The sequence below is a fragment of the Carcharodon carcharias genome, chromosome 23 (genome assembly GCF_017639515.1).
Source record: "Carcharodon carcharias isolate sCarCar2 chromosome 23, sCarCar2.pri, whole genome shotgun sequence".
NCBI lineage: Eukaryota > Metazoa > Chordata > Chondrichthyes > Lamniformes > Lamnidae > Carcharodon > Carcharodon carcharias.
The window spans coordinates 30,768,046-30,786,311 of NC_054489.1; the positions used below are offsets into that span (position 1 = coordinate 30,768,046).

At 38.3% G+C, this 18,266-nt stretch overlaps 1 protein-coding gene across 1 annotated transcript; it reads left to right on the forward strand.

Annotated features, from left to right (window-relative positions):
- The first annotated feature begins 202 nt into the window (after nt 1–202).
- Nucleotides 203–6,874, forward strand: LOC121269143 (cytochrome c oxidase subunit NDUFA4-like). Its single transcript, XM_041173640.1, has 4 exons — nt 203–362; nt 2,467–2,555; nt 4,010–4,070; nt 6,643–6,874. Exons 1-4 carry the CDS (start codon nt 321–323, stop codon nt 6,697–6,699), a joined length of 249 nt encoding a protein of 82 aa, XP_041029574.1. The 5' UTR covers nt 203–320; the 3' UTR covers nt 6,700–6,874.
- Nucleotides 6,875–18,266: the final 11,392 nt, after the last annotated feature.

The following is an 18,266-nucleotide window of genomic DNA, read 5'->3' on the forward strand; positions in this document are numbered from 1 at the left end:
TGTGCTGAGGTGGGGGGGGGGGGGGGGGTCCTTCTCACTATTTAGGTGCCGAGGTCTCCTGCCAGACTTTCAGGATCGGAAAATTTTAAAAAAACACAGTCCAAATATAATTTTTACTGTTGTAGCAATGCATGCACATTTTCATTTTGTTCGGAAAAATGTGAGCGCTTAAACTCATGTCAAAGGTTTTCTGCTCAGGCGTATGTTTGGGCTGCTTGATTGGCAGGCCCCTGCGGTGACTTTGGCGGGCGCGGTAGGAACAACTCAGACAGAAGGTGGGAGCGGTGGAGAGAGGACAGGGTGGGGTGGAAGCCGCTATCATGTTGGGATTGATGATCCGCCAGGCCAAGAGCCACCCGAGTGTGAGTATGGGGCTTGGAAGGAAGGAAGGAAGGGAACCACGAGCCGCGGCCTTATCCCGCCTACCCTTCCAACTCAGCAGCCGGCAGTCTCTGGCGGAGGGAGGGCCCCGCAACTTGCTCTGGGGCTGCTTCCATGCTCTGTGGGCCGCATTTACTCATCTTTCCAGCTCCAGCCCCTAGCCCCTTTTTTGTGATTTAAGCATAAAAAACGTCTTTGAATTAATTATTTTTTTTTCAGAGTTAGCTGATTATCCCCATTTGAGCAATAAGCTCTGCAATTTGGCCCTATTTTCACCAAATCAAGCTGCCAGTGAAAGCTTTGCTATCCTAATATAGGAGGTAACTCCTGACAGCTGCTTTCCTTATTTTTGCAGCTAAGTTTTATAATTCGCTTCTGTCTACTTTAATATATTTGAAGGGAAGGTTTTTAAGTTCTTCCCAGCTTTTAATTTTTACTTAAGTAACATTTTCTTGTTGAGCTCACAGTTTGAGTCTCAATTTCAGTGATGCTGTAGTGCTGTCTGTACCTTTAAGAAACACCATTCACATCAGTGGTTGTGGGGTTTAGGGGTGGGGTGGCTGGTGTAGGGGGGTGTAACTTTAGAACTGCAGTATTCTGGAATGTTCCAATCCTGTAGAGATTTGTCGGTTGGGTGCTGTTGCATCCTGCTCATAATGAGGACTGTGGTGATAGTTTCTGTTCTCAATCAGTTATTTTGGCATGTTTGTTCTACAACTTTAATTTTATTTAGTACCAATTATGGGCAATTTCTGAATAGGCTGTAATTGAATTGAAGTTCAAATGCTTATTGGTCTCTTGAGATTTGTGTGCATTAGTGTTTATCTACATTGATGTTGGCATTCATTTGGCCATGTGTGCCCTAACTGATTTCTGATCTGAAGTAAATCTGCTGACTTCACTAATGTTTGTTTGTTCTCACCCAACTATAGCCTCAGTTGAACCAGAGTTTTGTAAAACACTGGATTATACAATACAGATTAAAGCAATCAAAAAGTTCATTGGGACTTTTTTTTACTTTTCTAGGCCTTTGCTAATCCTTTTAAGTTGTTCTTGAGAAAATTTTGAACAGTGGCCTGAAATGAGTCTTCTGTCCTTAAGCCTACGAGAGCATGAATGAAAGTCAAGACAATTTTAGGAAGCCTGGGCTGTGAATGCTTGTCCTGCTCAAATGTTTATTTGAGATTTCTGTTGCATGTGATCAATTCTGGAAAGAATTTTGCATGCTGTTTTGGGAGTGTGGTTAAGAACTGATTGCATATGGATAAACTATAACTTGGGTAGGGGTTCCTTGTTCTATAATTTTGCTTTGCAGATACAAATTCACTGGGGAGGTGAGAGTAGATTCCACAGAATTAATATGTACTAAAGTTTTGGCCTGTGGACCTTGTAATATCATGGTGATGGACCTGAGCATGCTCTCTGCATTTAAACATCAAGGTCACTTTGTGAACTATGTAAGAGCTTTTTTCCCCTCCCTGTGGTTTGCCATGCATTTGCTTATTTGGATGTTAAGGATGTTTGTACAAAATGTTAATATTTCTGTTTCCTTTATTTAACTTGCATGGAACAAGTCAATTCAGTCTAAATTGTTATCCATTATACAGGAACATGCAACATTTAACAATTGCATTATTTTTTACTTAAAATGGGAATAACACAGAAAATTTGCAACTAAAATAGTAAATTTTAACATTTCCTTTACCAGTTTCTATTTTAACAAGCATTAAATCAAGTAAACATTGAGGCAGCATTCAGTGACCTTGTGAAGACAACTTGGAGGTTATCAAATTAACTTGCCACCTACAGTAGTGTAAATACTCAAGCACTGTTTACTTAAGCTTATGGGTTATGCTGCTTATTTTGTTTTTGATGGATTCTTGGAGAATGAAAGCCTTCAGCAATCTTGCTATTACGATCAAGCTGCAGGTAGAAGCCGCTTTGAATACCTGCACAAGTTTCAAGTTCAGTCACTGACCATGACCAGCTTTGTTTGAATTAATTCTACAGGCAAAGTTTTCTGCCTATTGTATGAGTTCTGTTTGAGAATGTATTGCTGTATTAATCCACTTTTCTCCTTTCTAGTTAATTCCATTATTTACCTTCATTGGCATTGGAAGTTTTGGAGCAGGCATGTACCTCCTGCGGCTTGCTGTCCGTAACCCTGATGTGAGGTGGGTGGTAATTGAGCTGTAATGTTATACTAAATCCGTTAGAGTATAAAACTAATTTCCTTGCCCTTGATCTGTATATTTATCTTACTATTTTATCACATGACAGATTTAATCAGAGTAGATGGGAGCCTGTATTCAAATGTAATAGAATATACTGTGGTAACCAAAGTTTTTGTCATTAGATTGTATGTCATAAGCTTGGTCAAAGAGTTCTATTTTAAGGACAGTCTTAAAGGAGGAAAGGGAGGTGGAGAGGTATAGGGAGGGAATTTGAACTTGGGGCCTAGGCAAATGAAGATGTAGCTGACAGTGGTGGAGTGATTAAAATCTGGATGCTCAAGGCAACAGTGGGTTATGAATGATCTGGTAACTGTCTGAGATTAAGCCAGCCTGCTTGCACCTTGATGTCTTATTTGACCCAGTGATGGGCTTCCGACAATGTATTCTTGTGATTATTGAGACTGCTATTTCCAGCTGTTTAACTTCACCCCCGTCTCAGCTCATCTACTGAAACACTCAATCATGCTTTTGATACCTCTAGATTTGACAATTTCAATGCACTCCTGGCTGGTCTCCTACATTCTACTCTCCATAACTTGATGTCATCCTAAACTTTACTACCTGTGTCTCAACTTGCAGTAAGCCTCGTTCATTTCTCATTCTTATCCTACAATAGCTTCTGATCAAGCAATGCCTTGATTTAAAAAAAAATATATATTCTCGTCCTTGTTTTGAAATCCCTCCACAGCCTTGTCCCTCCCTATTTTGGTAATCTCCTTCAGTCCCACACCCTGTATATGTGTTCATCTAAGTTTGGCATCTTGAGCAACCCTGATTTTAATCGCTCCATTACTGGGGCTATGTTTTCAGTTACCTAAGGCCTGAGCTCTTGAATTTCCCCTCTGCACCCCTCTACCTTGCCTTCCCCCTCCTAAGACATTCCTTAAAACCTACTCCTTTGGTCAAGTATTTGACCTAATATCTGTTTATATGGTGTTTTGTTTTATAATGCTTCTGTGAAGTGCGGTACTAAAGGTGTTATAAATATAAGTTGTCGTAACATTTTAGCATTGAGCCAAAATTATAGGTGTGTAAGTGAGTCACTGAACTTTTATTAAAATCCCAATTTTCCAGCAACTGAAATTAAACTTAAAATTATTTTAATAATGTATTGGGTAGAAGTGATTTTGATTTTTTTTAAGTAATAGCCAATGTTGTTAATACATTATCCAGATGTGTCCCTGAACACTTGTTTTTAGATAAAGTTTTAAGGATTTTGATTTGAATATGTTCTCAGCAAATTTGTGTTCAGGAGTATTGAAGGATGGAACATTTAAGTTTTTAAATCAGCAATTTGCTGAAGCAACGTTTTTTTAAATTTCAAGATCCCTCAATTAAAGCAGCATGTTTTTCTTTAATTCCTGACTGTACAATTGCCTTTTTGCCCTTTTTAGCTGGAATCGCAAGAACAACCCTGAGCCTTGGAATAAGGTAGCACCTACTGAGCAGTACAAGGTAATATACAATTTTTTTGTTCATTCTTGATAACCATGGAAGAGCTGATTTTATTGCTGCACAAGAGCTTCATTTATTATTTTCATCCTGAATCTGTGGTTGTATGTGCTGCTTTAAAAATTGTGGAATAATTCTTCCAGAGAGCTGAAACCAAGCTGTTGCCATAACACATGAAACTGGACAGTAGCAACATGGAATCAGTTCCCCAGAGGACGTCTTGTGGATTGTGTTATAAACACTTTACAAGCATGATTGAAATGTTCTGAGATGAAATTCACTGCTGCTTTCATCCACCGCCCCGCCCCCCTAATATCTCCTTTATTTCCTGAAGGCAATGATTAATAGTAAATATGTACAGTGATTCCACAGGGTTTGAAAGATACAAAGGTGCCATTGTAAATTTAGATGGAAGCATAATATTAGAAGTGTTAAAAGATTAAGTGAATGGGGAAAAACTAATGGTTTCAAGAGGCAACTGCGAGGCCATCCACTTTGGACCTTTTTCCAAAAAAAAAATGAAAAATTCTTCCTGGAACAAAAGGGACTGGTGGCCTGAAGAATCTTGGCAATCCATGTACATGGATCATTAAACTGTTCTGGACAGGAAAGAATATAATTAACATAAGAAATGAGAGCAGCAGTAAGTCATTTGGGCCCTCTAGCCTTCTCTGCCATTCAATAATAATATGGCTGATCTGATTGTGACCTTAAACTGCACTTTTCTGCCTGCCTTGTGGATCAAAAATCTGTCTAACTTAGCCTTGAATAATCTCAATGTCTGAGCCTCCACTGCTCTCTGGGGTAGAGAATTCCAATGATTAATGACCTTCAGAAGAAATTCTTCTTCCTCCCTCTTCAATGGGAGATTCCTTACTTTGAAACTGTTCTTTAATAAGATCACCTTTCCTCTTTATATCTGGAAAACTAGAATACAAAGGGTTAAAATTCATAATTCAGCTGTACAAAGCCCTGGTTAGACCACACCTGGCATACTGTGAGTAGTACTGGGCGCAACATCATAGGAAGGATATCATGATCTTGGAGGGAGTGCAACATAGCTTTCTGCCGGAACAATATAATTTAAACATTGTAGTCCAGATGAGGAGAGATTACACAAACTGAGGTTGTATTAGTTTTATTCTGTCATTTATACAGTTAAAGGGTGTTGTGATCTAAGTTTTTCAGATAAAGTGCAAGGGATAGGGTTGAGAGAAGCCAGTTCTGTTGAGTCTGGGACTGGTGATGTAGTCTTAAAAGTTGGAGCCAGTTGTTTTGGGAGTGAAGCTAGAAAACACTTCTATGGGCAAAGGGTGGTAGAAGTTTGGAATGCTCTTCTAAAATTGGTAGTTCATTTTAAATCTGAGCTTGATAAGATTTTTGTTAGCCAAAGATATTAAGGGATGTGGGGCAAGGATGGGCATGTGGAGTTAGGTTCCAGATCAACCATGATCTCATAGAATGGTGGGTGGTATAGGCTCAAATTCTAAATGGCTATTCCTGTTCACATTGCTAATCTTTATTTTTTATGCTCTCTCAAGCAATCATATGTATGCTAGGGAAATAAGTGTTGGTGCTGTTTGAGAGCACTTTGTACCAGAGTATCGTCCTGCACTTTCTAACAGCGATTATTGAATATAGACCAGAAAAGGCTTCAACAGGTTTTGGAGTTCTGGTCTAAGAATTGCAGAAATAATGAGACCACACTCAAATGCTTCAATCAACCATCAAATAACTTCACTACTCTACATGCAAATCTATTCATACACTATTAAAGTGCTAAAAAACACAAATATGAAGTTACAAGAAGTTTATACCTCCAAACCACTCATTCTGGTTTGTGCTGATTGTAGCTTCAGTGATTGACTGGATTACTTCTCTCGACTACAGTAACCAAATTCAAAAGCTGCTGTCTGTCTTATGGTTAAAATTGGCATGTGCTAAGTTGGGGGGTAAGTCCTCACTCTCTGGTGTTCTTCGGCAGGACTCTGTTCAGATTGACTAAGTGGCCAAATGTCCAGGCTGCTTAGTTGTTAGCCAGTAGTTAGTTGTGTTTATCAAATCTTGGGGCACTGGTAACAATAGATTTCCACCTGTATCCCCTCAGCAAATTAGCGCTCTTCTCCTTTGTCCATCCCCAATTGCATTAAAATTTGCTGGAACTTCTTGTTGTCAGGAGCAAAATTCCTTGCCTACTTTCCCATAATGACACATCATTCTGTTGACATTAAAAAAAAATAGAAATTATCTGCTAACTTTGTGCTAAAATAGATCAGTTACAAATTTAAAGTGATGCTGAATGTTACCCTAAATTTGCTTGTTCACCTAGCCAAACTGAGCTAAGTCTTTAGCTTTTAATGCATGCTGTTGGTTTTGCTGTGCAATGTTGCAACTTTAATTTTAATTTCTCTGGTAATTTCTCTTTTAAATAAATGTTATTGCACACTAGCATTTATGTTGGGGAAAACACTGTTTCAGCAAATGCCAGTATTGCATTTTTACTTATTGGAAAATTTTCCAATTTTAAACTGGAATTAGTGTAAAAGTCCTTTGATTATCTTTTTCTTTTCATTAGTTCTTTACTGTGAACATGGACTATAGTAAACTGAAGAAGGATCGACCAGACTTCTAAATGTTGAAGACAGAACATCTTGTCCAGGTGGCTTTGTTGGGCTATGAAGCTTTATGCACAATGATGCCTATAATACTACTGTTACATGAGTTTTAGTGCACATTCAGAAATTAAATACATTGTACTTAATTTGTGTATATATGAAATGTTGAATAAATCTGGAGTGTGCTACCTATTTCATTTGTCTGCTTGTTGCTGTTGTATGTGGTTATATCTGTAGTTAGCAAAAAATACAAGTTCACCATGGCAGTGTTTTTTTGAGCTATTAAAACACAAATTCATTTGTTTTTCTGACTCAGGTTATAAAAGAACAAACTTAGTGTAATTCAAAAGTAAATGGAGCAATATGCAGTTCACTTAGTGCTATTCTCCCACCCTTTCACCATAACCCTGCGCATTTTTCCTTTTTCAGTTAAGTCTAATTTCTTTTGAATGCTTTGATTAAACACTCATGGGCAGTACTATCCAGACCTTAACCATCTGCTTGATGAAAGTTTTTGCTTTTGCCAATTGCTTTAAATTTGTGCCCTCCTGTTCTCTATCCTTTCATAAGTGGGAGAAGTTTCTTCCTATCTGTCCAGACTCCTGATTTTTGAATACCCATTTCAAATTTCCTCTTGGCTTTCTCCTCTTCAAAGAAAACAGTCCTAACTTTTCCAGTCTTCATAACTGAAGTCCCTCATCCCTGGATCCATTCTTGTGAACCTTTTCTGTACTCTCGCCAACGTTCTCACATTCTTCCTAAAATGCGGTTTCCAGAACTGGACACAATACCCTTGCTACAAGGGAAAAACCTTTTGCCTTGCTAAGAAATAGTTTGCAGTAAATGCTGTTTCCAGACACAAATTTCCACTTGAGCAAATATTCTAAATTAAATTCAGCATGGTCCAAAATCCTAAAATTTCAGAACTATATAATCTACCATAGTGCAGCTTTAACTGCTGGTTTAAGCTTGGTTAGGTATATTAAAATGTGAAGCTATGCTTCTTAACATTATCTTTGCAATTGTGGATATTCATAGAGTAAAAGTAGCTGTTAAAATTAATTCCTATGGTCCTTAATTGTCACTATACTATAGGCTAAGGTTCAGTATTGTATGTTAAATTCAAATGTATTTGAAGTAGTTCACTTCAAATCATTCTGCATGTATCTCAAAGCAGTAAACCCTGATGCATATTTCCTATACAAATTTTTAGTTTTAATTTAGATCTTTGCTGGTTAGCCCCTCCAACATTAGCAGGCCCCAAACTTAACTCTAGATTGATATCCTGCACCCCAGCTCAATCAGAATTGTGAAATGAGACATAGTAATTAGGTTCTGATGTCTCCTTACAACCCTTGCTTCTTCACCCTTGGAATCACTGCAAGCAATTTTTATGGGCTGATTTCTGACAAAAGCCCTAAAGATTTGATTGAACATCGTCTCATCAGGATATTTTTGAACTGATAATTAGAGATCTTTCCTGCTTTTAGCTACTGGATTTATCTAGATTAAAGATGGAATGTGACTTCAGAAGTCTTGAGATTTTTACTGGAAAAACTAGTTTCAATTATGACATGAACAAATCCTTTGCTTGGCAGGAACTGGGAGATCGGTCTAATGTATTGGGCCATCAGCTCTGCAACCTCTTCTGGGGAGTAACCAATTTCTCATCCATTTCCTGCTCCTCTAGCTCCATGTTTTGTGGCTCAATTGATGCAATATCTCTATCCACATTAACTTCAATTCCCCACCCCACTTCATGAGTGCATTGTCTGTCGTCTGGTACATGGGATAAAGAAGATGGGTGACAAGTGGGAAAAAGAATTGGTAGGTGGTACGTGGGAGGGAAATGATCATTGTCATACAGAAACGACTGATCTCTACTCCCTCATTGTTACCTTGCTTCCACATGCCCTTTAGCTATTTTGGATCCGCATAAGAGGGGAAAGACAAAACTCGAGTTCCAGGAAGCTTTAGTGCACTTCTTAAAAAAAATATTGCAGGTGCAGCTCCTCTTTGCAACACAGTCTTGCAGCAGCAGGCAATGACTTGCTGAGCACTCTATTGCCAGCTGCCAAAGTAGTTTGCCTGATTGTAAAGCTGTGATCTATCTTATTTGGGGCTTCTGTTTAAGTGACCTGCCTCCTGAGTATTGTGTGCAGATTTCTCCTAGAAGTATATTGGAGATGAAGATAAGCAGCTCAAGGGATATGTACCTTGTGGCATCTGACAACTGATGTAACAGGATGATTATTAGGTGGGGATCCCCGTGATATGAAGGATTGAAGTTATAAGCAACCATGCGAAAAATAGCTTGGGGTGAGCTCCAAATATTGGTGTCTCGGAGAAGGAGCAATAGAACGATTGTGAATGAATGAAGTGGTCCTTTGGTACCAAAGTGAAAAGGGGGAATGTCGATTCTGTTAATGTCAAGTTGTTGAAGCTTTTCCAGCACTGGTCTGTTGCCTTGCTGTGGTGGTGGGGATAGGGGAGGGGGAATGGGGAGGAATGGTGGGAGGGTACGGGGGTGGTGGAAAAACAGTTGACACAATGCAACTGCCTGTTCCCTTAACATAGCTGATAACTGCCTAAGGAACCTTCTTCCTTGTATATTACTACTATAAATTGAAAGGCTCTGGTAATTATTGATTACTTAATTGGCATTTTAAACATTAATTCTAATCCAATTTTGGCACCTTTGACATAGATATGATTTGTGACAAGCTTTCAGCTCAATTTATCGTACAGTTTTGCTGGCTAACATCTTCTATAATTTTAGTTAAATTTTGAAGCAGCCAGATAGGCCAAAGTTTTTAAAATGTACAACACGGTCCTTAAAGGTATGGGACATGGTGCGGCAAAGGAAAACAATACTCCTGGCACACATTCAACCACATATTGACTCTTGGCTGGTTTCTAATCTGAATTTTTCAGAATAATCCTTTCACAGTAGTCTTTGGAGGTTTAATTAAAAATAGGTACATCATAACTGAAAAGTAATGGAGGACATGCCATGGCTGAAAGTTTAGAAAAATGTAAGGCATGTGAGCTGATTTATTAAAATTTGCTGTATTGAATTATACATTCTAGTAACAATATTTGATATTACTGAATATATGTGAAAATAGTTCCAATTTTCCACGCATTAAAAAAAGAACTCAAGGTTTTGGATCATAGTGAGTAACTATATGATTATCTGTGATTATGAAGAAAATAAACTATGAAAGTTTGATGCTATTGGTACCAGAGGCTCTGTATCTCTTCAACTATGCTAATTCAATAATCATTACAACTAAACTTCTCTAATTCTCTACTACATAGTAGGTATCTGTAAATCTGTATAAATATCTGTAATTATTTCCTGAAATGCTCAGTAAACAAGCCTATGGATGAAACTTATGGGTTTTATTTGGAATAATTCATGAATTTTCCTATATTTGTTTTCACAACCTTGAACTATATAAATAAATGAAAGTGTGGCAATAAATCTGCTACATTCTTACCTGTTGAACCCTTTAGGAATCTGAACAAAGAATTGCTTGCCTTCTGGATCTGAAGCCAGCATCCTTGATTTAGTTAGTACCATGTTACTAATCTTTTAGTTTAGGGCCATAATCTCAAGCGTTGTCTAATTTAAGGGTCATGCTCATGAATCCTCGCAGCAGCTTTTATAGAATGCTGGATGTGACTCTGCACATACCTGTTCACCCTACTGCCAACTCCTGCTTTTAGTACTGTCAAAGTCCAGTCATTTTAAGAAAGAAGAGCTTGCATTCATGCGGTCCCTTTATGACCTCAGGATGACCCAAAATGTTTTACAGCAAATACAGTGCTTTTGAAGTGAAGTCGCTGTTATGTAGGAAAAGCAGCAGCAATTTTGCACACAGCAAGCTCCCACAAAGAACAATGTGATAATGACCAGATAATTTTTCTTCAATGTTAATTGAAGGATGAATATTCAATCAATTGCTGTATTGATGCTTGCCTTATCTAGCCTCCTAATAATGATAATGATTGGGCCCAAGTGGAGTGGGAACAGTGCTGAGACTCAGCTCTCAATGTCCAAAATTAGACAAGCCTAGAAACAAGCGTGCCAAAAGCAAATGAATGGAAAATACAGCTCCAGGCCATCTCCCGTTTTATGTTTACAACTTGCTATGGCATATATTTCATAACTTGTAAATTTGAAGTTTACTTCTGCCTGGCGAGATCTCAAATTATGAGTTCAAATCTCACCATGGTAGTTAGAACATTTAAATGTATTTTTAAAAGAATTATGAAAATCCACTGATACTTTTATAGGAAAGGAAACCGGTGGTTCCTAGTTTAGTCTCTTTCTGACTCTAACCCACAACAATATGGTTTAGTTTAAACTATGCTTGTGCTATGATCCCAGCTGATGTTACCACTGGACAAGCCGGATCATGGGGTGGGACCTGGCTTGTTACATCCTAACTTTTATTTTTTGTTTAGAAACATGGAGGGTGGCTACTGGACAGAGTCACAGAAGTCAGCTGATGAACTTCTAACAAAAGAATAAAACGTTTATTAAAAAAGAAAATATAAACTATGTTACAATACTCCTTCACCCACAACTTTTACAGATATACACAGATTTGTAAAGATAACACAAGTTACAGAAGTTATCTTATACTCTAATGTTCTCAGTAAGTACGGTCCATGTAAACCAATAGGCGACCTGTGGTCAAGCACACCACGCTCTGAAACCAAGAGACAGATGCCACCCCAAACAGATGCAATGGATCTCTCATCAACTCCCCCCAGACATTTGTCACACAGTAAGCCAACCAGTTTCACTGAACTCCATCTTTTATATGAGGGTTTCCAATCTCCATTCTCGAAGAACCCGCTTTGGAATCTTCTCCCAAATGATGCTTTCTCTTGGACGCCTTCCACAAGGGTCCAGCTCCAGGGTCTAAATCTCTCCTTGTGATGTTTTTCTCCCCTGGATCACCATGTGCATTCAAACTTCCTTCCACACACTCTCTCTCAGACTCAGCCATGCCGACAGAATGCCACTGCTTCACATGCCCATAGTAAAGAGTTACTGCGGCTGTCTCCTTGGATGTTCTGGCTACTCACAAGCCTATTTTGCTTTAACTCTGCATCCTGCTGCTTTCTACCTTTAAGCTTGGAGCTTTTATCTGCTCCTCACCCTTAACTTCACTTACCAAGACCTTTTCCAGATTCTTGTTCTTTCCCTTTGATGAGAAGGAGTTTTTGGAACTTCCTCCTGTTCCACAGCCTGGTTTTGGGGACTTTCTTCTTTAGTTTTGGAACCTGCTTCCTGCTTCTCCTGGTGACTGTCTTCCAATTTTAGTTTGGGACTTGCTATCTGTCCCTCTTCTATGCTGCTTCTGCTGGCAGTTGCTTCCAACCTTAAAGCATAATCCAACTGAACTCAAACTGCTTTTGGTTTCTTTGTGTCTGTGTGGGATCTCTCTCTCTAAACTTCTTTTGCTAGGCAACAACACAGTTTTTTGTACCATGTTTGTTTTAAGTCCCCTTCAAGATTGTGTGTGTGCTTGTAATAAAGGGATGGCAATAATCTTGGGTGATTTTAATCTACATATAAACTGGAAAAATCAGATTGGCAGTACTAGCCTGGATGGGGAGTTCTTACAATGTTTTCAAAATAGTTTCTTAGAGCAGCATGTTCTGGAACTAACCAGGGAGCAGGTTATGTTAGACTTGGTATTGTGTAACATGACAGGATTAACTAATGATCTCAGAGTAAAGGCACCACTTGGTAGCAGCAACCACAATATGATTGTATTTTACATCCAGTTTGAAAGGGAGAAGAGTGGGTTTAAGACTAGAATCCTAAACTGAAATAAGGACAACTATGTGGGGATGAAATCTGAGCTAGCTGAAGTGAACTGGGAAACTAGGCTATAGGATAGATCAATAGGGAAGCAGTGGCAGACATTTAAGAGGATATTTCAGAGTATTCAGAATAAGTACATTCCTACTATAAAGAAAAATTCTAAGGGAGGACCTACCATATGTGGGTAACTAAACAAGTTAAGGAAAGCATCAAACTTGAGGAAAAAGCATACAACTCTGCAATGATGAGTGGCAGGACAGATGATTGGACAGGAAATAAAGAATGACAGAGAACATCCTTCCTTAAATAAGGAGACTAAAACTGCACACACTATTCAAGGTATTCACCAATACTTCTTCAAAAAACTCCTATAAATTGGCTAAACATGATTTTCCTTTCACAAAGCCATGCTGATTCATCCTGATTACCTTGAGCTCTTCTATGTGTCCAGCTATAACTTTCTTAATGATCGATTCTAATAACTTCCCCATGACAGATGTCAAGCTAACTAGCCTATAGTTAAAGAACTAGCCTATAATAAAGCATGACAGAAGGTTAATCAGGAGAAAGAAATTTGAATATGATACGAAGCTAGCTAGAAATATCAAAACAATAGCAAGAGTTTCCACGGTACTTAAAAAGGAAAAGAGTAAGTAAAGTGAGTGTTGGTCCTCTACAGAGTGACAGTGGGGAGTTAATATTAGATAATAATGAAATGGCAGAAGAAATTAACAAATATTTTGCTTCTGCGTTCACTATTGAGGATACAAAAACATTCCATAATAGCTGCAAATCAGGAAGTGAATGGGAGAAAGCAACTTGGTGAAATTGAAATCACTAGGGAAACGATACTGAGCAAATTGATGGAATTGTGGTCTGACAAATCTCTGGGTCCTAATGGACTATAGCCTAGGGTCTTAAAAGAGGTGGTTAATGAGGCAGTTGATGTGCTGGTGTTAATTTTCCAAAGGTAGCAAATATAACACCTCTATTCAAGAAGGGAGGGAGGCAGAAAACAGGAAACTATAGGCTAGTTAGCTTGACATCTGTCATGGGGAAGTTATTAGAATCGATCATTAAGAATGTTATAGCTGGACACATAGAAGAGCTCAAGGTAATCAGGATGAATCAGCATGGCTTTGTGAAAGGAAAATCATGTTTAGCCAATTTATAGGAGTTTTTTGAAGAAGTATTGGTGAATACCTTGAATAGTGTGTGCAGTTTTAGTCTCCTTATTTAAGGAAGGATGTAAATGCATTGCAGGAGGTTCAAAGGAGGTTTATTGGATTGATACCTGGAATGAGTGGGTTGTCTTATGAGGAACGACCAGATAGAGTGGGCTTGTTTCCACTGGAGTTTAGAAAAGTGAGAGGTGATTTGATTGAAGTATACGAGATCCTGAACGGCCTTGACAAGGTGGATGTCGAAAGGATGTTTCCTCTTATGGGCGAGTCCAGAACTAGGGGGCACTGTTTTAAAATTAGGGGTCACCCTTTTAGGACAGAGATGAGGAGAAATTTTTTCTCTCAGAGGGTTGTGCGACTTTAGAATTTTCTGCCTGAGAAGGTGGTGGAGGTGGGGGTCATTGAATATTTTTAAGGCAAAGGTAGATAGATTCTTGATATACAAGGGAATCAAAGCTTATTGGGGTTAGATGGGAATGTGGAAGTCGAAACACAAGAAAATCAGCCATGATTTTATTGAATGGCTGAGCAGGTTCGAGGGGCTGAATGGTCCACTCCTGTTCCTATTTCTTATGTTCTTATTAAAATGCAGGCATCTTTTAAAGTGAAACTAAAACTCAAGTTCTCCCTTCCTTAACATACAAATACAGAACTACAAATCAAACTTAAACTTAAAGCTAAAACTCCTTCCTAACGCCCACAAATACAAAGATATCTTAGTTAAAGTATCATTAGATCTTAACACTTGAAAGTTGGTTAACAAGCCACACAGTTGTAACAAGCCATTACTTCAAGGCACCGAGGGATGGACAATAAAACGCTGGACTTTCCAGTGACTCCCGTGTCCTGAGAATTGAATTCAATAGAATCTGCCAGTGGCTCAACACCAGTTGCAAAACCACTTTTATAAACAACTTTAACACCAGTCATAAAGCAACTTTTATAAACAACTTCAATAGAATCTGCCAGTGGCACAACACCAGTTGCAAAATAACTTTTTAAAGTTAATAATCCCTCTTATATCAACTTCTCTTCAAATCAAAGGAAAACCCAAGATCTGTGCAATTCTTGGCAGTGTTCAGACTTAGTGAGAGGAATTTAAAGAAGCTGATAATTAGAAAAAAAATAAAAGCCCCTGGTAAATTTTGAATTGTTCCACCTGCCAAGACAAGGCATCCTTTGGTGATCGTAGGTTCTATTTTTTCCCTTTGCACTGATTGCTGCAATTACAGTGTAAGCAAAAGTTAATTGCCTTCAGGTTCTTGTGCTTTATTTGTATGTGATTAGATATCTGCCACTTCATATTTAATTTAGTTTAATGTACTCCTTGGAATGAAAGTAAATCACATTTAGATGCTGTGCTAGCAAAACACTGGATGGCTGCATACCATTCGGTGAGCAGCATGGGTCCAATGTATTATGTAGTTTTGTACATTCACCCATTTATGAGTAACTCATCATAGATTTAAAGAAACTTTGCTCTTTTTCTAATTCTGTATGGTATGTGATGTTTAATAACTACCAAAAAATGTGTTGGTTTGTGATAAAGATAACTTTAATAACCTTTAGGAATGGAAGCCTGCTGTCTTTAGCCAGTCTGGCCTATCGAAAAATGTGGATTGATTCAGAAGAGCCAGCATGGATTTGTTAATGGAAAATCATGACTAACTAATGTGCTGGAGGTTTTTGAAGTGGTAACAGAAATAGTTGATGAGGGCAAGGCCATTGATGTGGTGTATATGGACTTCCAAAAGGTGTTCGATATACAACAGACTTGTGAGGAAAGTTATAGGTCATGGAATAAAAGGGACTGTAGCAATGTGGATGCAAAATTGGGTTATGGGGAAAGGCAGGAGACTGGCACTAAGTTAAAATGCTCAGAGAGCTGGTGCAGACACGATGGGCTGAATAGCTTACTTCTGCACTGTAACAATTCTATGATTCTGTGATATGTGACTCCACGCCACAACAACATGATTGCCAGTGATTATCTGCTGGCTATGTTCTTTTCCCTTTTCACATCATTGTTTTTGCTTTTGCTCTCGTCCTCCCATTCATTTCAGTCCATTGATGCTCCATGATAAACCACTAGGACGTCAATGGCCTGAGGACGCTTAGATTTCCAAATTTTCCCAGCTGCTCAGTATTGAAGTGTCTGACTGTTGTTTGATGCCTCATCCTGATGTAATTGCAGGCACAAACTGAAAATGCAATTGAGCACTGGCAGATCAGCATGCTGACTCACTTTGTCAAATTATTGCTAATCAATTGAGAGGAAAGATAATTATGACTTTAGAAACAGTCAAAACCAAAGGCGGAAGTAACTTATGGATGATCTATACTTCTATGCTTTTTCAACTCTGACTAGGCATGAACTAATGCTTTACATCATCACACTTTGCAACAAAACATATTGACAAATGCATGGTTCCATAGCAAAGCTCTGCCATTAAAATAATTTCCTCACTAAAGAAGTCAAGTATTCTGCTGCTGTGTAACTCATTTTACTTACCTGCAGAATTATGTCCTTTAGTTTTAATTTTGCTATAAATTTTCATTATTGTTGTTAATATCCTGATATTTTCAATAATTAATGGAAATTACTACACTTCATATTGTAATGCAGAAAGATTGCAAAAGTCTCTAATGTAATTAAAGAATGAGAATTGGTGATAATATGATGATTTGTTTAGGAAACATCGGGGCAGAGTTGTGTTGGACAGTATTGCAAAACGGGCAGCGTTGCATTGGTTGTTTGTTATATGCCCCACCTCATGACCAATCCATTGAAGTCAATAGTTATGAATATCGGGCAGGGTGTATAATAAGTGGACCATGCGATTCTGCCCATTTTGCATTACTGCTCAAGATGAATTTCCAGCCCATGGTCTGCACCATAATTTGACACTGGAGTAAATTGTAAAAAAGCAGGAGAGAGGACCTGGTAAATCAGGTATGAAAAGGTGATGTACTGCTTGGGTATAAAAATCCAGCAAACTGTTGGATGACTGTTGGCAGACTGAGGGCAGTAACAAGTTCCACAATATTAAAGTTCAGTAAAGAGGTAAGTTAGAACAGCAAACAATGCAATGAGTATTCATTTCCACACATTGAAGATTCAGGAAGAAGCAGAGTGGCATATTTGGAACAACAAGGACCACAGTAATATTGCTAAAATAGAGAGAAACATGAAATATTGTAATGGAAACAGGGTTTCGCAGATAGAGGTGAAAGAAGGATCACATATCAGGACACTTTTCAATCTGTTAGAATTGCATATTTTACTGACTGGCTAGAAGTAATGTTGATGGTGCAGATTGTGTCTTGTGCTGCTCTTCTTCCATTGTGGAGGAAGATGTCTATTAGCAAATGGCCAACTTGAGCAGAAAATGGAGAAAAGAAGATAAATAATTTGCTGCTGATTCTTTTCAATGGCCTATTTATAATTGCAGTTAATAAAATCCGATGATCCTGTGTGTATTCTAAATGCTAGAATTTTATAACATATACTTGGGTAAGTTATAATTGAATACAAGGAATGAGGTGGAAGGGAATAGTAATCTGACTGTTATTCACAAATGTATAATGCAATGTTACAGGAGAGAAACAGCAGAGTTGACATTTCTTTTTGATCTATTTTTAATACAGTGACTAATGTAGTTGTTTGAAACTGCTATACTTTGTGAATCCAAATAAACATTTTAATAACTTGGTTAAATTAGCACATGCTAGATGCAAAGAGAATCACAGAATCATTGAGAATCACAGAATTGTTACAGCGCAGAAGGAGGCCATTTGAACCATTGTGTCTGCAGCAGCTCTTTGAATGAGCAACTCACCTAGTACCATTCCCCCATCTTCTCCCCGTAATCCTGCATATTCCCCCTTTTGACATTTCAATTGAACCTGCCTCCACCACACTCTCAGGCAGTGCATTCCAAACCCTAAACACTCACTGCATAAAAAAAATTCTGCTCACATCACTTTTGCTTCTTTTACTAATTACTTTAAATCTGTGCCCACTCATTCTCAACCCTTTCATAAGTGGGAACAGTTTCTCCCCATCTATTTTGTCCAGACCCCTCATTGATTCTTCTGTCAAATCTCCTCTCAACCTTCTTTTCTCAAAGGAAAACAGTCTTAACTTCTTCAACCTATCTTTATAACTGAAGTTCCTCATCCCCGGGACCATTCTTGTGAATCTTTTCTGCACCCTCTCTAATCCCTTCACATCCTTCCTAAAGTCTATAACTGGACGCAATACTCCAGCTGAGGCCCTACTAGTGACTTATAAAAATTCAACATAACCTCCTTGTTCTTATATTCTATGCTCCTATCAATAAAGTCCAATTACTGTATGCTTTATTAACTGCTCTCTCAATCAACTCTGTCACCTTCAATGATTTATGCACACATACACCCAGGTCCATCTGCTCCTCCAACCCCTTTTAGAATTGTACCCCTTATTTTATATTGTCTCTCCATCTTCTTCCTACCAAAATGAGTCACCTCACACTTCTCTGCATTGAACTTCATCTGCCATCTGTCTTCC

Bases quoted from the DNA above. Each gene is read 5' to 3' on its own strand.
- LOC121269143 (XM_041173640.1), top strand. From the start codon at position 321: ATGTTGGGATTGATGATCCGCCAGGCCAAGAGCCACCCGAGT. The intron at 2,556-4,009 runs GTGGGTGGTAAT...TGCCCTTTTTAG, and splicing joins GTCCGTAACCCTGATGTGAG to CTGGAATCGCAAGAACAACC. The intron at 4,071-6,642 runs GTAATATACAAT...TCTTTTCATTAG, and splicing joins CACCTACTGAGCAGTACAAG to TTCTTTACTGTGAACATGGA.